This window comes from Saccostrea echinata, unplaced genomic scaffold, assembly GCF_033153115.1.
Source record: "Saccostrea echinata isolate AGI-Se365-2 ecotype Australia unplaced genomic scaffold, CSIRO_AGI_Sech_v1 ptg000057l, whole genome shotgun sequence".
Classification (NCBI taxonomy): domain Eukaryota; kingdom Metazoa; phylum Mollusca; class Bivalvia; order Ostreida; family Ostreidae; genus Saccostrea; species Saccostrea echinata.
In genome coordinates, this window is record NW_026889806.1 from 2,818,227 (window position 1) to 2,836,894 (window position 18,668).

Genomic DNA, 18,668 nt, shown 5'->3' on the forward strand with positions numbered 1-18,668 from the left:
AAATTTACAAAGCAAGGAAGGATATGCATCTTAATAATATTAATAACAAAAAGAGTACTAACTGTCCTTGTAAATACATAACTGTTAGCAATAGTCCATATTATTTATTCTCTTTGTTATCTTTTCACCTGGAAGTGAGTGATTTAAAGCGTTTCTAAAGTCTTAAATACCAATGTTTTAACTGTGCAGGATGGAAATTCCATCTGCGAGACAGAATGCTTTGTTTGAATTTTCGTCCTTCATGAATTTGACATGAAGCACTTAAACACATAAATAAAATGGAACATTAAAAATCAGTGAAAATTAATACATGCAAATCCATTTATTTTTAAAGATGTATTTTCCTATAAGGGTGAATTAAAAAAAAAATATGACCAAACCCATATTTTTCAACCTGCACTAAAAGTACAGGCAATGGTAATAAATTTCTATGTCTCAGCATATGTCTTTAGATAGTTCTAAATACTACCAAATATCTCATTGATATCTCAATTCACAAAAAAGTTATGCCCAAAAATGTCAGGAGTGCAACACCTTTTTTGTGACATTTTGAAAATTCAATATTTTTTGAAGATCTGTGAATTAAATAATAATGGTTTAAGGTAAAAACAAAAACTTTCCTGATAATATTCAAATAATTGAGCTTTAAATGTAGACTGTAGCAACTTTTGTTTGACCAAATTGTAGTCATGGTTGATGTTGAAAAAATGTTATACCATGTCAGGAGTGCAACAGAAAAAATGTAGTGCTGCCAAAAATACATTGATTTTAAAAATCTGAAAGACAATCAGTTAAAACAAATATTTTCAAAGTGTAAAGCAATATAACTGATATACAATTTAAAAAATTAAAAATGCTATATAAATCACAAGCAGCATTAATGAGCGTCAAGTATCTGTGCATACCCAATAATGTCAGGAGTGCAACATTTGATGTTTTGTTCCCCAGCATGGAAAAACTTTTATCAGTATATGATTCTCTGATTTTTTATTTTGGAAAATAAAGACACAAAGAACATTTTTACCAAATTGATTTATCAATTACAGGGTCTGTCTGTGTTTCAGATCTATATTTATATGGTCAGGAGTGCAACACATTTTTTTCAAAGATTCAAGTTATATTAAGAAAAGACTTCTACTCATGCTAAGAAATATTCTTTAATTAATAATGATCTATTTGAATAATTTAGTACTAAATTATTGACAGTTTTATTATTAAAATCCTTCTCTTTTTCAATTTTATCAATTCAGATGTGTTTTTATCTTTTCTTTGATTTCTTTTAAGAATGTGAAAAATAAACACACTGAAAAATCGGTATAAAGTTCAAATAATTCCACTTCAACTTCACTTAAACAACAGAACAAGTTCTGATGTAATTTTCGTTTCACAATTCTACTTTAAAGACTCCCGTGCTCTTGATCAGGAGTGCAACAAATATGTAAGAATTATTACTGATCAAATATGAATAAATATAAAGAAAAAATTGATGAGTAGAATGTTTCTGGTTGACATCAGTTGCTTACAGTGTTTGTCCTGTGAAGGAAGATATACTATAAAATATATTTTATCTTCTAAATGTATGTTTAGCTAGTTTTTTGACATAAAAACTGTTTTATAATTAACAATGATCTTCATCTTTCTTTACCAAAAAAAATAATTTGAAAAAAAAAATGTATGATACTATTTGATGTTCAAAACATTATGTCTATCAACTAATTACAGACATTTTACAGTCAATTTAGAGAATAGTTTTCATCACTTAACACATATTTTTAAATACAATGTATATATATTACACATTGCAAATAATCATGTTTTGAAGTCTTGAAAAAATGAAAACCTTGCCGTAAATGATAAAAAATATCAAAATGACGAACTGATTCATAGACTAGCTTATAGTTTGTTATAATTTTTAAGAGAATGTTAAATAAAGTCGGATATCAGTTATCAGGCGTGCAACACAATAATGTAACATGGGTCACTTCAAAATCTAGTATTTTTTGTAAGAAAACTTGTATGTCCAAATTCTCTTTTGGCTTAAATTTAAAGAACTTACTTAAATGGACAACAACAACAAAAAAAAAAAAAAAAAAAAAAAAAAAAAAAAAAAAAGAATTTGGGGGAATTTTATTGTTTCGTATATTTCTTTCATATTAAAACTTTTCAAACCAGAATTGAAAAAATAATGTAAAATAACAATCAAAAAAATTTTCCAATAGAAGAGAAGAAACTCAATCAAGGTTAAGATCTAATTATTTATATCCTCCCTGATACCATTTTGAAGCATAAAATAATATAATTTCTTTTGATTATGTATTTTAGAAAGTCTTTTAGGATATAGTGATATTTTCTTTTTTCAAAAAAAGGTTTACTATTTAATGAAAATTCTGAAACTTTTTTTTATCCAATTGTCTATTCTGTTGCAACTTAAGGAATTTTAACTAAAATATGCATGTACAATATGATGATATAAGTGAAAAATATGTTATGGGTAGTTGAATTTTTTCAGAAATTTTCAATTTGGTGTCATTTTTATTAAAAAAAAAAAATCACCCATAATTCATTTACTTTTATTATAAATATATATATATATATATATATATATATATATATATATATATATATATATATATATATATATATATATATATATATATAATTTCAGTTTGATTATGATTAATCAATAATTTACCATCTCCAGTAGATATTTGGATGTTTTGCTGTGTCAGTTTGATTATAATTAATCATTGACTTAATATTTGCAGTAGACATTTGGATATTTTGCCGTCTTGGCTGTCTCCTCTCTCCATCCCTCAATCTTTTTTATTTATTTACGTATGACTTTGCAATGTGATCAACAACTAATTTAAACCTGAAGAAGAGTGAATTAACTAAACTGGCTGTTGAAAAAATCTTTCAGTAGAGAAGAACCGACTTCTCCAAAGTGAAATATTTGTCTTGTAAATATTGTTATCATGTCTTTAAACGTTTAAATAACTTCAATGTATTATTAGGACACAAAAAGGGGACAGACTTCTGCTGAATATGCCAACAAGGAGGGAATTGTTGAAAATGAAAAAGTTTCATTCATACATGTATGTTGACTCGATATATCCGAGAGAACTTGAAATAAAAGATACCATAGAGTCTGACACATCTGTTTCTTTTTTTGGATATTTTGCAAAAAAAAGATGTTAATGGTAACCTAACAACAAAACTGTGTGAAAAACGTAACGGCTTAAACTTTTCTATCGTCAACTTCCCTTATTTATGTTGCAATATACCCTTACCACCTGTATATGGAGTTTATGTCTCCCAATTGATTCGATACCCGAGAGCATGCTCTACTTAAGAAACTTTCTAAAACGAGGCAAGCTAATTACAAACAAGTTGGTGAAACAAGGATATCAACAGTCTCGTTTGAAGTCAACATTTCGCAAGTGTTATGGTCAATACAATTACCTTGTCAGAAAATACAATCTATCATTAAGTCATATGCTGACTGACATTTCTAATGCTAATTGTTAGGCCATTATTTACACACTGAATTTTCTAAGGATTTTTTCCGTTTGCTCGATTATGACGAGGAGTGTGACCGGCAGACAGGGGATGCTTACTCCTCCATGGCACCTGATTCCACGTCTGATGCTTTTAGAGGTCAGTGTTTGCTCTGCTCCAGATTTGTATCGTTTCAATTGACTTTTGAGCTTGGTTACCCTTCGTTCTCTCCATATTTCATTGGTGAAAATAATGAACAGTAATCGATCTCAAAAACCTACAAACAATATAAATTTGTGAACAGGGCATGCAACACGGACGCCTGAAAATTCCAGAGGTGGGATCAGGTGTCTAGGAGGAGTAAGCATCCCCTATCGACCAGTCACATCCGTCCTGGGCCCCATGTATTGATAAGATAGACGGAATTAGTAAAAAAAAAACCCAAAGGTATAACAATTGGTATGAAATATGTCAGTCAAAATACGACCAAATGATAGGTTGTATCTAACAGGGCCATTATAATGATCATAGAATTTACGAAATGCTGACTATATCTAGCTGATATTACCCTACACAATAGACGTATTTTACCACGATCTCAATAATGGACGTCGGAATGCGAATTTTTTAAACTGATATTCAAAGGCTATATAGGGCTGTTTGGACTACGGTGGTAAATTCAAAAACTTGTTTTCTTTGGCCTAACTTCATGGACAGTGCCAGGTAAAGTCACAAAAGCAGAACGAGACTAGTTTACCTTTGGTGTCCATTAAGTTAAAAAGAAGTAAACTGTATGCATGATTACAGTAAGCTTTGTCTGGGGGCAAAGTTGATCATGTATATTAGTAATTCAAGACAAAATGCTTCAATTGCATTTTTTTCTTCATGAATTCGAAATGAAACTATCAAAGTGATTTATTTTTGTTAAAGATAAACAATCTGTATACATATAAAATCATTTAATAATTGCATAGTTATTTACACATGTATTGTGTAATTATGTGAAAACTTGCTGATAATGTTTAAATAATGCTTCATTTTAATACACTAATTCAAGTCCAGCTTGTAAAACGCGGCTGCATTCAATTTGAAAATCTTTTTCTTGTCTTCAAAAGTCATGGAAGAAAGAAGACTTTGCAGCAAATCAAACACTGTTTTATAGTCAGCTTTGGCAAGATTGCACACTGGCCAGTCAGATCCAAACATACATCTATCAACTCCAAAGCAAGCCAGGACATGCTGAAAATACAAATTTCACTAATACTTTACCAGTATATTACGTAATGCTTTATGTAACATTTAGTTCTCAATGAAATAATTTGAATCTTTTAACAACTTTTTAAAAACAAAAGTATAATTACATCAATATATGGTTGGAAATCCCCAGCTTTCCAGCAGTTCCAGTCTGCTTCTGTTACAAGACCAGATCTAAAAAGTATTCAATAACAGAATTACTCACCATGAAATGATGATATCTATATTAAATATATTCCCTTTTATCAAATTTTTCATAAACAAGAGACACAAATTCATGTTTTAACTCGAATAACAGAATTGGGTACGTGAAAAGATAATTTAAAAAAATTGCTGATTGCAACCTCTCTTTAAATACAGATATTATTGTAGTTAAAACAAAATTAGCAAATTAACATGCAACTGAGTGGTACATGTACTTGACTTAAAGTATTAACTTATTAAAAATCAGTACATCAAGACTTTTATTTTGATTTATTACAATTTTCCCAGATAGGCAAAAACAAATGTTTCTCTCTTGCACAGGTGCTTATGACTATCCAAATATAAAGCTACAAAGAATTCTAATAACCTTCCCATACCAATATACAGGTATATCATTACTGATAATATTAGCCTCAAGATTTACCATGAACTTACAGTTTGCAGTAGACATAGAAAATATTCAATGTTTTGTACTTGGATATGGAATTTTTTTCACAAATCGGACAGAATTTTTTTTTTTTATATTTTCAGTTGTGCTTTGCACTGGTGAAAATATCAAAACCCTGTACCACAAGTGAAATAAATTCCATATCCTTCTACAAGACATTAAATTTTCTTTTTATTCCTTTTTTCCCTTTTGCCTCTCTTTTCATAATGCAGTATAAAAGGCTGTGATGTCATACACTGTATCTGAAGAGTTGTAAGACATTATAGCTAAGCGATTGCGAGATTGAAAAATTGTAAACATAGGCTCTACAACAATGTGGAGAAACTTTGCCATTTTTAGTCAGTGTCAGAATGGTTTATTTGCTACCACTATCTTGTAAAAGGGAAAACTTTTTTAATAACACTTTTGCCAGTTGGTGAAGAGAAGGTAAATCTCGAGTTTTGCCACACTTTTGATATTCCTAACAGTGAAAAATATCATTTTTATTACTGTTGAAAATTAAATAAATGTGGATATTTTAGAGCTTGGCTATGATATTAATCATAACTTACAGCTTGAAGTTGACATTTTTTTTTTTAAGATCAGTGATCTTAGCTTGATTATGATTTATCATGACTTACAATTGGCAGTTATCATTTGGATATTTTGCTATCTTAGCCTGAGTATAATTAATCAGTGACTTACAATTTGCATTATACTTTTGGATATTTTGCTAACTCAGCTTGATTATGATTAATCAATGACTTACAATTTGCAGTAGATATTTGGATACTTTGCTATCTCAACTTGGTTATGATTAATCAATGACTTACAATTTGCCATACACATTTGGATATTTTGCTATGTCATCTTGGTTTTGATTAATTGAAAAGTTACATTTTGCAGTAGATATTTGGATATTTTGCTATCTCAACTTGATTATGATTAATCAATGACTTACAATTTGCAGTAGACATTTTGGATATTTTGCTAACTCACCTTGATTATGATTAATTAATGACTTACAATTTGCAGTAGACATTTGGATATTTTGCCATCTTGGTTTGATTATGATTACCGTATATACTCGCTTATAAGTCGGCTTTTTGGGAGTTAAACTTGGTCTAAAACTCTTTATCCGACTTATACGCGAGTTATTAAAAGAATGGTATTTTAGTGGGTCAATCCCTCTAATTTAAGCTTAAAAAATACAACCGACTTATAGGCGGACCGACTTATAGGCGAGTATATACGGTAATCAATGACTTACAATTTGCAGTAGACATTTTGGATATTTTGCTATCCCAGCTTGACTATGATAAATCAACAACTTACAATTTGCAGTAGACATTTGGATATTTTGCTATATCAGCAATCTCCTCTCTCCATCCATCAATCTTTTTGTCCTTTACGTAAGGCTTTGCAATGTGATCAACAACAAATTTTAACCTGAGAAAGTGAATGAACAAAACTGACTTTTATAAGTCATGCCAATCTATTTTTTCTGACATAGTAAAATATTCTTTATATGTACATAGTCATTGTGATGATGACTATAAACCATTGAATAAATCTATGATTTAAAATGAAAAACATAATTCCACCAGAAAGTAGATTGTTTTGAAAAATGGTATTCAATTTTTTATGGTATTTTTTTCTCTCAGAAAAACCACGGGTATATTACCTTGGAAACTTTGATACAACACTGGGTATATATTTCAGAAGAGGAGGCCTGTAACAGAAAATGATTTTGAAACCAATCAAAAATTATGAATTATATTCTTTAAATGAAAGAATGAATAAAATCAGTATACACTACATGTATATTTTAACATTTTAAAAATAATTCTATTTCTAATTGAATAACAATATGAGGGTTGTTCGGAAAGTTTGTAAACTATGCCAATCTTTGATATACTACTTCAAGAAATTTAAAATGAGCACATTATCATATGTAAAAATATTTATTTTTTTAAGTGTGAAGTTTCACTCCATGTGATTTGATAGAATTCATGTTATATAGTTTTAAAATCAACATGTTTTGTACCCACGGAGCAAACTCAACAACAATGTAACGTCAAAAACATACCGACATGAGGTTCTCAAAAATACTATCCCTATACATTTCACAGTATTGCCCAATACCAGTGCACTCATTCAAAATGTTTCTCTACCACCTGAAATCTAATTTGCTAACAATTGTTCCAGTAGCATTATTTTGTTTGTCAATATTATACTTTTTTCACTGCTTAAGTGTGCTTTCACAAGATCAGCATCTGTAAAACGCCAAACTCTTAGCATGACATTACTAACTTTCAATGTTTTTGATAAGATTTTTATAGATAATCTGTTTTCTTAGCAATTACCATCGTCTAAGCAGAGTAGTCTATCATTCAAATACCCCTTATACCATGTACACACACATGCATTGCTCGCTTTTGACATATTTCCTACTTCCTCCGGCATTTTCAGAGTTTTTTTCTGGAGTTTTCTAGAGTACAACACAAAATTGTATGGTTAACTGCTGCTCCGTGACGTTCTACAACATCATCTTTTTTGCCATTTTCAATGAGGACTACCTATCTTCTGAAACTGATTTCTTTTTAACGAAGCAAAATATTAAGTCATAATTTGGAATCAGAAACGATGAAGCAATTCTTAATTTGAACGTGTAGAATTTTTCCGTTTTTGTGTCATTTTACAGAAGATTTGATCTCAGATATTATTTAGTTTCTTGATTGTAAATTACAAAATTTTGACCTGCTCCGTGATCCGATTTTTGCATTTTTTAAGTCTAAATCAGTTTGAAATAAATCAAGATATTTTAAAAAATTTTAATACACATCATTTGAATTTACTGTTGAAATATTTCTTCCAAATTTGGATAAAATATGACGTTACGTAAAAAAGTTATGACGGTAGTCCACGAACTTTCCGAACAACCCTCGTATTAATGTTTTCTGTTTAAAAAACAAGACATATTTGTGAAACATTAGAAATTGTATCTGATTTTTTCTTTACCTCTTTGCCCTTACCTTAAGCAATAAACCTTGATATTTACAAAATATTGACTTCCAAATAGTTCAAAAGCTGTGGTCTTTAACTGTTTTTTACTGTTAGATAGAGATATTAAAAAATAGGCTTATGGGTCACAAAGCTCACCTGCATAACCTTGACCATTTAGTTTATAAAAGTTTATTGTCCATCTTTATACCCAATAAACTTTTGTTAAGTGAGGTATAATAAGCTTAATAAAAAATAAATAAAATTCTACAAATTGAATGTCCTCCCTTTCAAGCAAGTAATTATGAATGTTGAATAAACATAATACCTTAGGAGTAAGTCATAGGGAATTCCCCTCTCTTCTAGCACCTTCAGTCCAGTGTGAACATCTTCTCTTATGATCCAGTCAGGTTTTTCCATATCTAGAATATGGCGAACTCCCTTAAACAAGGCATACTTTTGCATATCATCAAGGACTTCTGGAAGCTAAAAACAGCAAAAGCCCTTCCTGACAATTTTTAACAAGGGTGCTGCAAAGCGGAGCATCCCATCACAAAAGAACATTTTGATTCCGTTATAAATATTACTTGTTACGCACGCACTCACTCACCCACACACACAGTAACAAACATGTTACTACGTCCCCCACAACTTTGTTGCGAGGGATAAAAAGATATTTTAAGAGCCAACTTGCATTCAAAAAATCAAAAAGAAAGCTCATAAGAACCCAAGTTACCAAGTCCTCATTCTTTCAACCTTTTTGAAATTCAATCTTACTCAAATAAAACTTTTTTTTTGATTCCCTGTTTTGGATATATTAAATTTCATTTTAAGTTTTGTTTCATGTCCCCTTTTTTTGAGATAGAAAATGCTTATTTCCAGTCACTTGCCTTATGACTGGTGAGGTTTATTCCAGCTACAACTCCTTTAATGAATGGATACTTCGCCGCTTGGCTTATAACCCATTCTGAAATGTTAAAAAAAATCAATTCTATCCACAATTTGGATAAACAGAAGTGTAAAAGATTATCGGTTATTCGAAATCCAGTGGCTATATTTGAAAATCCTGTCCTCAGCAGATGGTCCCTTCAATTTGCTTAACATTGTTTCTATCTTTGGTTTTATTCAAAGTTACATATCACAGCTAATTGTGCCACGTAAGTGTAAGGTATGGTAGCACATACCATATGTTACACATATGTGAAACATACGTAACACGTGTATTCCAACCGCACGTTTCACGTACGTGGTACAACGTATGGATAACATGCGTGTGACAACATACGTTTCACATAACGTACGTGAAACATGCGGTTGGAATACATGTATGTGTTACGTATGTTTAACGTACGTGGTGCTTTTTTCATGTGATACGTACGTGAAGTCACATATGTATCACATACGTTTAACGTATGTGATACGTACGTGGCACATTTTGCTGTGTATAAGTCAAATATATAGAATATGGGAAGACTGAAAGTGATATATCCTCATTAGATCTTATCCAAAATTATAAACTAAATCTTTTAATTTAAAAGGTACTATTATAGCTATTGCAAAAGAAATTACATAAAATTACAAGTGGGAAGCTGTAAACATTTTTTTTCCCCCACAGATTATAATTTTGGGGAATCACAATTTCAGTTTGATCCACAGGTAAAAATTATGCTGATTTCTTGGATTGTCATTAATTAAGTATACTTTTTGACAATTAAATTTTTGAGGAAAATTTATAATTCCATACATAGGGTAAATTAATCCCACATGTTAGAATGTATGTCAACAGTATATTTTCATATGTTCAAAGGAATATTCTGAAGAAAACACAAGCAATAATTTTTCTTCTTCAGTTTCTATCAGGATCAGTGGTATATATCCTTTACTGTGACTATGTTACATTAAATGTATTACTTGCTTCGTCTGGAGTCCCATTCAAACACTGGACAAACACAGCATGTCTGACCGGAGTCTTTGTCAGGTTTGTTTCCAAGTCATGGGGTGAAAAATTTTGGAATATTGCTTCTTCTGCTGAAGTTGGCCAAGGATACTGGAATTTCTTCAAATCCCATATGTCTGAAATGAAAGTTTATGAGAGTAAATAATATTAAGAATATTGAAAAAATATAGATAATTATATATGGTGACTTAAATCAGGCAATAATTCCTATCTAATCCTGAACAGGAAAGAAATCACATGCACTTGTTATGTATAAAAAGAAAGGCATGGTCAAAATATGAAGAAAATGGCTGTGAAAGAAATGATACATGTATGACTTGTATTTGTGAAGTCTTCCTTTCTTTGTCCTTTTTTTACTGCTAGTATGGGATGAGTTACAGTAAAAGTACAGAAATTAACACACTCAAAATTTAGCGTCCTTATCAACTTCCTTATCAACTGTTTAGTATAAATAATTAAAATTTCTACCACATTTTGGAGTCTATCTTGTATATATATTTGCTAAAATCATTCATTATTTATACTTGAATTCTTTGACAAGACCATCTGTGAAAGGTGCTAAAATATTACAACTACATAAATTAAGTGCATTTATAGTATACAAATAATTATACATGTATTTTTTAATACACATTATTCAAATATAACAGCTAGGAAGGCAAAAAAAAAATCACTGGACCAGACCATGCCCCCATAATACTTAAATTACTTAACTTAATGGAACTCTTTTACAGTGGAGGTAGGAGTTTTTTGTTGGGCCATAATAAAATAAATCCTAGATTTTCATCCCCGTCCATCCCAATTTTGTTTACCAATATATTAATGCTTCTTTTTTTTTTTAATTTCTTTTTTTTCTTCATCTTGTCTCTGATGGGATTGGTATTCATCTTACCATTCAACTTTTGTTTTAAATTTTAAATCACACGAATGTCAGCATGAGTTTGACAGCTGACAAGATGGTAATTGCTACAATATGTATTGATAAGGATCATTGACTGTGAAAGACTGGTGAGGATGTGTAGAAACAGATATAATTATTTAGATGGACCTCTAGTTAACTTATATTTTGGCATAATATATAAATCTGCACCAATTGACCAGGTCAACAAAAAATCTGTACAATGGAAGAAATAAAAAAAATATAAAATAAAATCTGCCTGCCTGCCTCTATTAATATTAAAAAATGTTGAATGAGAATCTAGGAATTTATTTATTATGGCCTTAGCTGGAGACAATGTGCTGTTAAATACACTGAAAGATTTGATCCTGTAGATTTTTAGCTCACCTGAGCTGAAAGCTCAAGTGAGCTTTTCTGATCACATTTTGTCTGTAGTCCGTCTGTCTGTCTGTCCGTCCGTCTGTAAACTTTTCACATTTTCGACTTCTTCTCCAGAACCACTGGGCCAATTTCAACCAAACTTGCCACAAAGCATCCTTGGGTGAAGGGGGTTCAAGTTTGTTCAAATGAAGGGCCATGCCCTCTTCTAAGGGGAGATAATTAAGAATTAATGAAAATTTTGTGTCATCTTTTAAAAATCTTCTTCTCAAGAACCATTGAGCCAGAAAAGTTGAAACTTACGTGAAACCTTCATTACATAGTGTAGATTCAAGTTTGTTCAAATCATGACCCCCGGGGGTAGGGTGGGGCCACAATGGGGGATCAAATTTTTACATAGGAATATATAGGGAAAATCTTTAAAAATCTTCTTCTCAAGAACAACAAAGCCACAATTAGTCATATTGATATGGAATCATCCTCAGGTAGTGTAGATTCAAGTTTGTTCAAATTATTACCTCAGGGGTAGGATGGGGCCACAATGGGGGATCAAACTTTTACATAGGAATATATAGGGAAAATCTTTAAAAATCTTCTTCTCAAGAACAACAAAGCCACAATTAGTCATATTGATATGGAATCATCTTCAAGTAGTGCAGATTCAAATTTATTCAGATCATGACCCCCGGGGGTAGGGTTGGGCTACAATGGGGGATCAAATTTTTACATAGGAATATATAGGAAAATTCTTTAAAAATCTTCTTTTTCAAGAACAACAAAGCCACAATTAGTCATATTGATATGGAATCATCCCCAAATATTGTAGATTCAAGCTTGTTCAAGGCATCCTCCAGTAGTAGGGTGGGGCCATAATGGGGGATCAAAGTTTTACAAAAGAACATATACAGGAAATATCTTTAAAAATCTTCTTCATTCTCAAGAACAACAAAGCCATGATCAGTCATATTGATATGGAAGCCTCCTCAGGTAGTGTACATTCAAGTTTGTTCAAATCATGACCCCCCCCCCCCCCCCAGGTAGGGTGTTAGACATATTTAAAATGTTTTAAAGAACAGTAAAATCATGATTAGTTATATGAAGATAGAAGCATCCTCAGAAGGTTTATATTCAATTTCATTCAAAACATGGCACCTCGGTGTAGAGTATGCCTAGAACAGGCGATCAAAGCTTTATATATGAATATATAGGAGAAATATAGGAGAAGAAATCTGCTGATGAAAAACAGCAGGGTCATATTGACTCAGGTGAGCGGTGTGGCCCATGGGCCTCTTGTTTTTTAAGGACACATGAAGGAAGCAGTCCTGGTGAAATTGCTGAACATTCAGTGAACCACCAGGTTTATAAAACTTATGAGGAGCTAGTCCTCTTGTGTTGCATTTTTGTTGATACTTTCTCCTAAGCTAACTCTTCATATCTAATTCATTCCTTTTTTTGTGATAATTGTTACTTTTGAAAGTTGATTGTCACACTAGCATAAAAAATGTTATGTCCCTGAAACCTTGCAAGATTCAGAACTTCCTTAACTTGTCCACAAACAATAGGCTATACGTAAGATAACTGAGGTTAGTACGATACTAAGCATTCTAGATGGGTGCTCTACCATCTGCACCATAAATCTGCCCACTGGTGAATGAACCTATCTTACTGCCCCATTCTCTCTCCTTAATGAGGCCCAAGCTAGCTGGAAATGTAGAATATGGGCCCAAGATTTTTTTTTTTGAATTTTATATATATATTAGAATATACCATGCTTAGAAAAATTAAAATCAAAATTAACTACCTAATGCCTTTATTGTAGTGAAATGGGGGCCATTTCAAAATATGGACCTTTTTCATGGATTTTAATACAATATATATTTATATACCAAACCACCTAATATACACAGGAATGCACATTTGAAAAAAAAAGACTGCCCCAAAAAAGTTTTGCTTTTCACATATTCTATAGATTAGTCATCCCTCATTTAAAAGATGAAAAGAAAATTGGGGATATCCCACATATCAAAACACAAAAATATGACTACAAATTTATCTGAAGTATTTCCAAATCGCACTTATATAAATAAATAAATATAAAAAAATTCTGTCTCATGAGTGTACTGAAATAAATTCCATATTCATATTGAGATCAGGCTGTGACATCATAGTTGAGCGGTTGAGACTTCATAGCTAAGCAATTGAGAGATTGAAAATCATTGTAAACATGGACTTTTAATAACATATTTAGAGAAACTTTGGCAGTTTTAGTCTCTGTCAGAATGGTCCATTTACTCATTCCATCTTAAAACAGGCCAGGGAGATTTTTTTAAAAACACTCTGCATGAAGGGAAGGAAAATCTCGAGTTTTGCTGCACTTCTGATATTCTCTCACACTGTGAGAATACCATTTTGATATCCTTTCACACTGTGTCAGAATATCACTTTTATTCAATAAATAAATTACAGTATTTCACTGTTGAAAATGTAATAAATCACCAAATGTAACAGAAAGGCTTGACTTGAACTTGGGTCTCTTAAGTACTAGCTGCAGAACTGTAGCGTTGTGGTTTTATATATTAGTCTTTGACCAGACAAAACCATAACTCTACAGTTCTGCAGCTACTTAAAGACCCAATTTTTTTACCGTACGGTTACCTGAGGAGGGGAGTGGTCTTGGTAGTACTGGTGTTATTTACCTGGAGAGCCCCAATACTCAAGATGTCAAAAATCCCTATACACGCTGCATTACACAGGAAGACCGGCTTTTGGTAACCAGGGTCAACATTACGCGTTTTGTGCACAATTTTGAGTGAAAATATTTAAAATAAATTATGCACTGAAATATAAAATTTGTAGACTTAGCGTTTTCGTCGATATCTTTTGAAGAAAAAAAATTAAAAAGACATCTTTTTTTAAAAATCGTAAAATAAAAAAAAAAACGGGTGAAAACTACAAAGCAATCATATCAATATTTTAATCGACAATAAAAGAAATTATTAAAAAATATTATGTGTGAATATTGAAATAAAAAGATTTCACTTATTGTGTGGACATTTACAACGATCGGAATATTATTTACTTTTCTGGCGAACGATGGTGTCCAAATATTCGCCATTTCCAAGGGTCCGTGTTCTCATGCCCTGTTTACAGATTTGGATATAAAAAGAATCTTTCGTAATTCATGGCTTTAGATACAAGATACTTTATTTATATTAGTATAAATATCTTTTCTTTTTTCATCCATTGTATTTTGTTATAATTTTCAATGGTGGGGGAGGGGGTCGATTGTTTCCAATTACGGCGAATTGAATTTCTGTGTACCCAAGTGCAAGGTCGACAAGGGCATTACGTACATTCTTAAAATCAAGGCACATGTTGAATAAGGGGCTCGGAAGAATTATCGGTCTGTGCTGCTACAGAAACTTTTCTCTCTGGATCTCAGTTATTGAAGGAAGAGAGGGCTTGAATATCCACTAATTTTTTTTTTCGAAAAGTTCAACAATTATCTTGGACGCCATATCGCTAACAAATACAAAACAGCAGTGGATATTGGAAAAAAAAATCACGAAGTCACTGTTTAATTATCTACTCACAATTATTTTTTAAAAATAAAATTATCAACCAATATTATAATAACAGCGACATGATATTTTTGTAACAATAGTGTATATACAAAGCGACCATTCACGCGGTACATGAAAGCGTGTGACTTGTGACCAGGTAATTGTTTTCAAAACATGCAAACTCAGATGATCAGGTAGCCCATGTAGCTGGCCCGTCAATCAAATCTGAAGCTATTGTTTTTTTAATGATTGACAGGCGGTATATTATTGATCTTGAATTAGGTGGATTTTGGGGGCGTTAACATAAAATTGGGTGTTTAAGTACTAGATAGAATGTTCTATCATGAAAATGATATTGTCCTACGGACCTGGTAAGGGCTTGTCCTGAGACACAGATTATTCACAGGAGTTGGCAATTTTATCCATAAAGTCAATAGAAATCACTTGATTGACCAAATCAAGAGCTATGCATTAGCATAGTAAACTGTCTGCTGTTTTAAACTGTTTGCTGTTCGCTATGCTAACGCATAGCTCATGGCTTGGTCAATCGAGTGATTTCTATTGACTTTATTGATAAAATTGCCAACTCCTGTGGATTATTCTAACTACTTAAGCAGTTAAGTACAGACACTGAGATAGTGTAAACCTATAGGGTTTGAGACAATTATTTTAATCAGAAAATAAACATACTAAACCATTTACAATGTACTTAGGATAGAGTGCATTGACCTATAATCCAATCGGGATATGAAAGTGTAAGACTTTTCCGTAAAAATAAACAAACCTGGTAATCGGATTAAGGACAATGTAAGCTACCAGGATGTTTATCTATCTTGGGACGACGATGCAGGAACAGTAACGGAACATTGCTAAAAATTATCTTAACATTATATTAACTTTTGCACAATACTAGGACGTTGGACTGAAGCTTATTAAAGTTTATGTTTCAATTACAATTTATTTTACAAAATTCCAGGATTTTGTACAAATTTATTGAATAACTTGTTTACTTGAATATGATTTGTCTATTTCATACGTAAATGAGTATTATGTATTGTACATTATAAAATACGATCTACGGCGCTCTTCGGGAGAGCCACTATACGGTCAGCTTTACGGTAACGGGACGTTTCGCCCCTATTGATGTTTCGCGCCGAGACCATTCGCCCCAAAAGACCTTTCGCGCTTAGACGTTTCGCGCCAAATTTAATCTACATTGTCTATAACGATATATTACGATGTTTTAAGATAAATATTTTTATATATGGTTAATACTGACTTTATTAAAATAAGATTATAATTAATGCCATGATTACATCTGGTAAAATATGATAAAGGTTAGAGTGAGTAACCCAAAAGTTACAATTAAAGTGCAAAAAGGTCAAGTTCATTTTACCTTTGCTCAACGGGATGCACACTAACTCCAATTTTCTTTGTGGTTTTGAGTATTGCTGTATAAGTAGTTATCAAAAATATACTTCTCCAAAAAATCTTTAATATAACTAATTTCACAAGTGACATACCTTAATTTGTTTCTATGTCTGTTATACCAAAATAGATCATTTTTTTAAATTCATCATGTCATTAAAATAATCACGAGTTGCTGTTGTCTCACGTCATATAAAAATATCAGGTCATTTAGAAATAACTTTTTTTAAGTAACAGGAATTCCTAGAAAAAAAATCAGGTCTGACAATTTTTTCTCATTTTTTATTCTCTACAACTGTATTTTGGTAAGCATCATCTATTATCAATATTTCCCCCATACAGGCAAAATTATCTCAATCAGGTCTTCAGTATGTCAAGTCTTTAGTATGTCAAGTCTTTAGTATATCCCATATGAATTGGTTTTATTGATTGAACCAATGGATTGGATTAAAATAACACAGTGCAAAAATTATTCAGAATTTAATAATTGCTGTTGACAAGTGATAATTGCCACATAATTAATTTAATTGATCTTCGGCGCGAACCGTCTTGGGGCGAAACGTCTCAGCGCGAATGGTCTTTTGGGGCGAACCGTCCCGCATTCAGCTTTACGACTCACAACTTTCAGTTAATAAACTCTTTGCAAACATTTGGTTTCATTGGCTTACAATAGGACAAAAATTCATATAAAGAGTACATGGATATTAAATAAATGACACTGTTTATAAATAGTGACAAATGCTGATACATTCAGGCGCAGCATTGGAAGTCCACTCGTCAAATTCGAAATAGTCCAAATTAATTGTGATTTGAGTGTTGATATTTAGTTTGCATCAAATATCTTATCTACTCTGAAAATCTTACTTACGGAAATGGGAATCCACACAGTCTATTTCATTTATATCAGACATTTCTCTCCATGTGTTTATCTTAAAACCAGATAAGACGAACTTATCAGTGAGTTTTCATCTTATTGCCTGACGCCACGTGCGTCAGGCAGAATAAGGATTAATTTTTCCTAGATCCGAAACTAAACTAGATTTTCTGGAAGCTGATTTACACTGTATTTTGTTACCTGCATTTAAACAAATACAGTTTGCAGAAGAAAGAATCATATTACTGATGCAAAATAATAATGTGTTTTATTCCTTCAGTTTTTTGGATGCACATGTTTATTATTTGCGTTTCTTTGTACGGGCATGTCCGTGTAACATTTTTTCTGCGTTTCTAAACTACTGGATTAGTCCATTTGCCTTTCTACGAAAGGGGTGACACAATCATTTCGCGCCAAATGTCACCTGTAAATGATCTTCGCGCCTTTTTCTTGGATTGTTCTATTGAGTGGGTGTGATAACTTCTATGGAAATAACGTTTATTCTTTTAACCTGATTCTTAAGCTTCAGATTTTTTATTAACAGTAAATTTTATCTCATTTTTAAAAGAACACATTGCATATGGGCAGGCAACACTAAAGTAATTTGCTGATTATTCTTACTATTTATCCCATAAGCAGCTGATAAGTGAACTACTCCAATCAAATGGGGCATCCCTTCTTGATTCAGTCTATATTCCACCTTTTCTTTCAATATTACATTTATTAATAATGTACGTCACAAGGTTAGGTTTTTTAAAAAGCTTAGAAAGTACTACCAGTAGCATATCATTTCATGCTTTGTGATGAACAAGGATAGTGAGTGACAAGAGTGTAGGTCAGTACCCATAGAGGAATGGGCTAAACTCCCGTAAGGTTCTAAGCAAAGAATCGGCAAAATGAAGAAGACATCATGATCTCTTCAACTTTTCATTTCATATAAAAGCACATTATTATAATTCTGAGAAAGGTCCTGAAATCGATTAAAAAGAAAAACTAAACAATTTTAAAACTGTACATAAAGATGTATTTTAAACTCATTTATAATACATGTATATATGTATATGGTATGACCATCAGCGCGTGAGTTTCATCCGGTGGGGGTGGGGGTGGGGTGTTATTTGTATCTTGTTTTGCTCTAGCTATAATGTGTACAGCCCATTTACTTTGAATTCTAGAGCAGCATT

At 31.8% G+C, this 18,668-nt stretch overlaps 1 protein-coding gene across 1 annotated transcript; it reads right to left on the reverse strand.

The window, feature by feature from the left end:
- Positions 1-4,442: 4,442 nt before the first annotated feature.
- LOC133174194 (L-fucono-1,5-lactonase-like) lies at positions 4,443-17,585 on the reverse strand. The gene is made up of 8 exons (XM_061309262.1): positions 17,479-17,585; positions 10,298-10,459; positions 9,277-9,353; positions 8,715-8,872; positions 7,068-7,115; positions 6,719-6,832; positions 4,860-4,926; positions 4,443-4,737 (listed from the first exon to the last, which is right to left on the reverse strand). The coding sequence occupies exons 1-8, from the start codon at positions 17,519-17,521 to the stop codon at positions 4,546-4,548; spliced, it is 861 nt and encodes a 286-aa protein (XP_061165246.1). The 5' UTR covers positions 17,522-17,585; the 3' UTR covers positions 4,443-4,545.
- Positions 17,586-18,668: the final 1,083 nt, after the last annotated feature.

Coding starts and splice junctions, on each gene's coding strand:
- LOC133174194 (XM_061309262.1), bottom strand. CDS start 17,521: ATGTCTGATATAAATGAAATAGACTGTGTGGATTCCCATTTCC. Junction 10,460..17,478: donor CTGTGTGGATTCCCATTTCC/GTAAGTAAGATT, acceptor CTTTCATTTCAG/ACATATGGGATTTGAAGAAA. Junction 9,354..10,297: donor TGGGACTCCAGACGAAGCAA/GTAATACATTTA, acceptor TTAACATTTCAG/AATGGGTTATAAGCCAAGCG.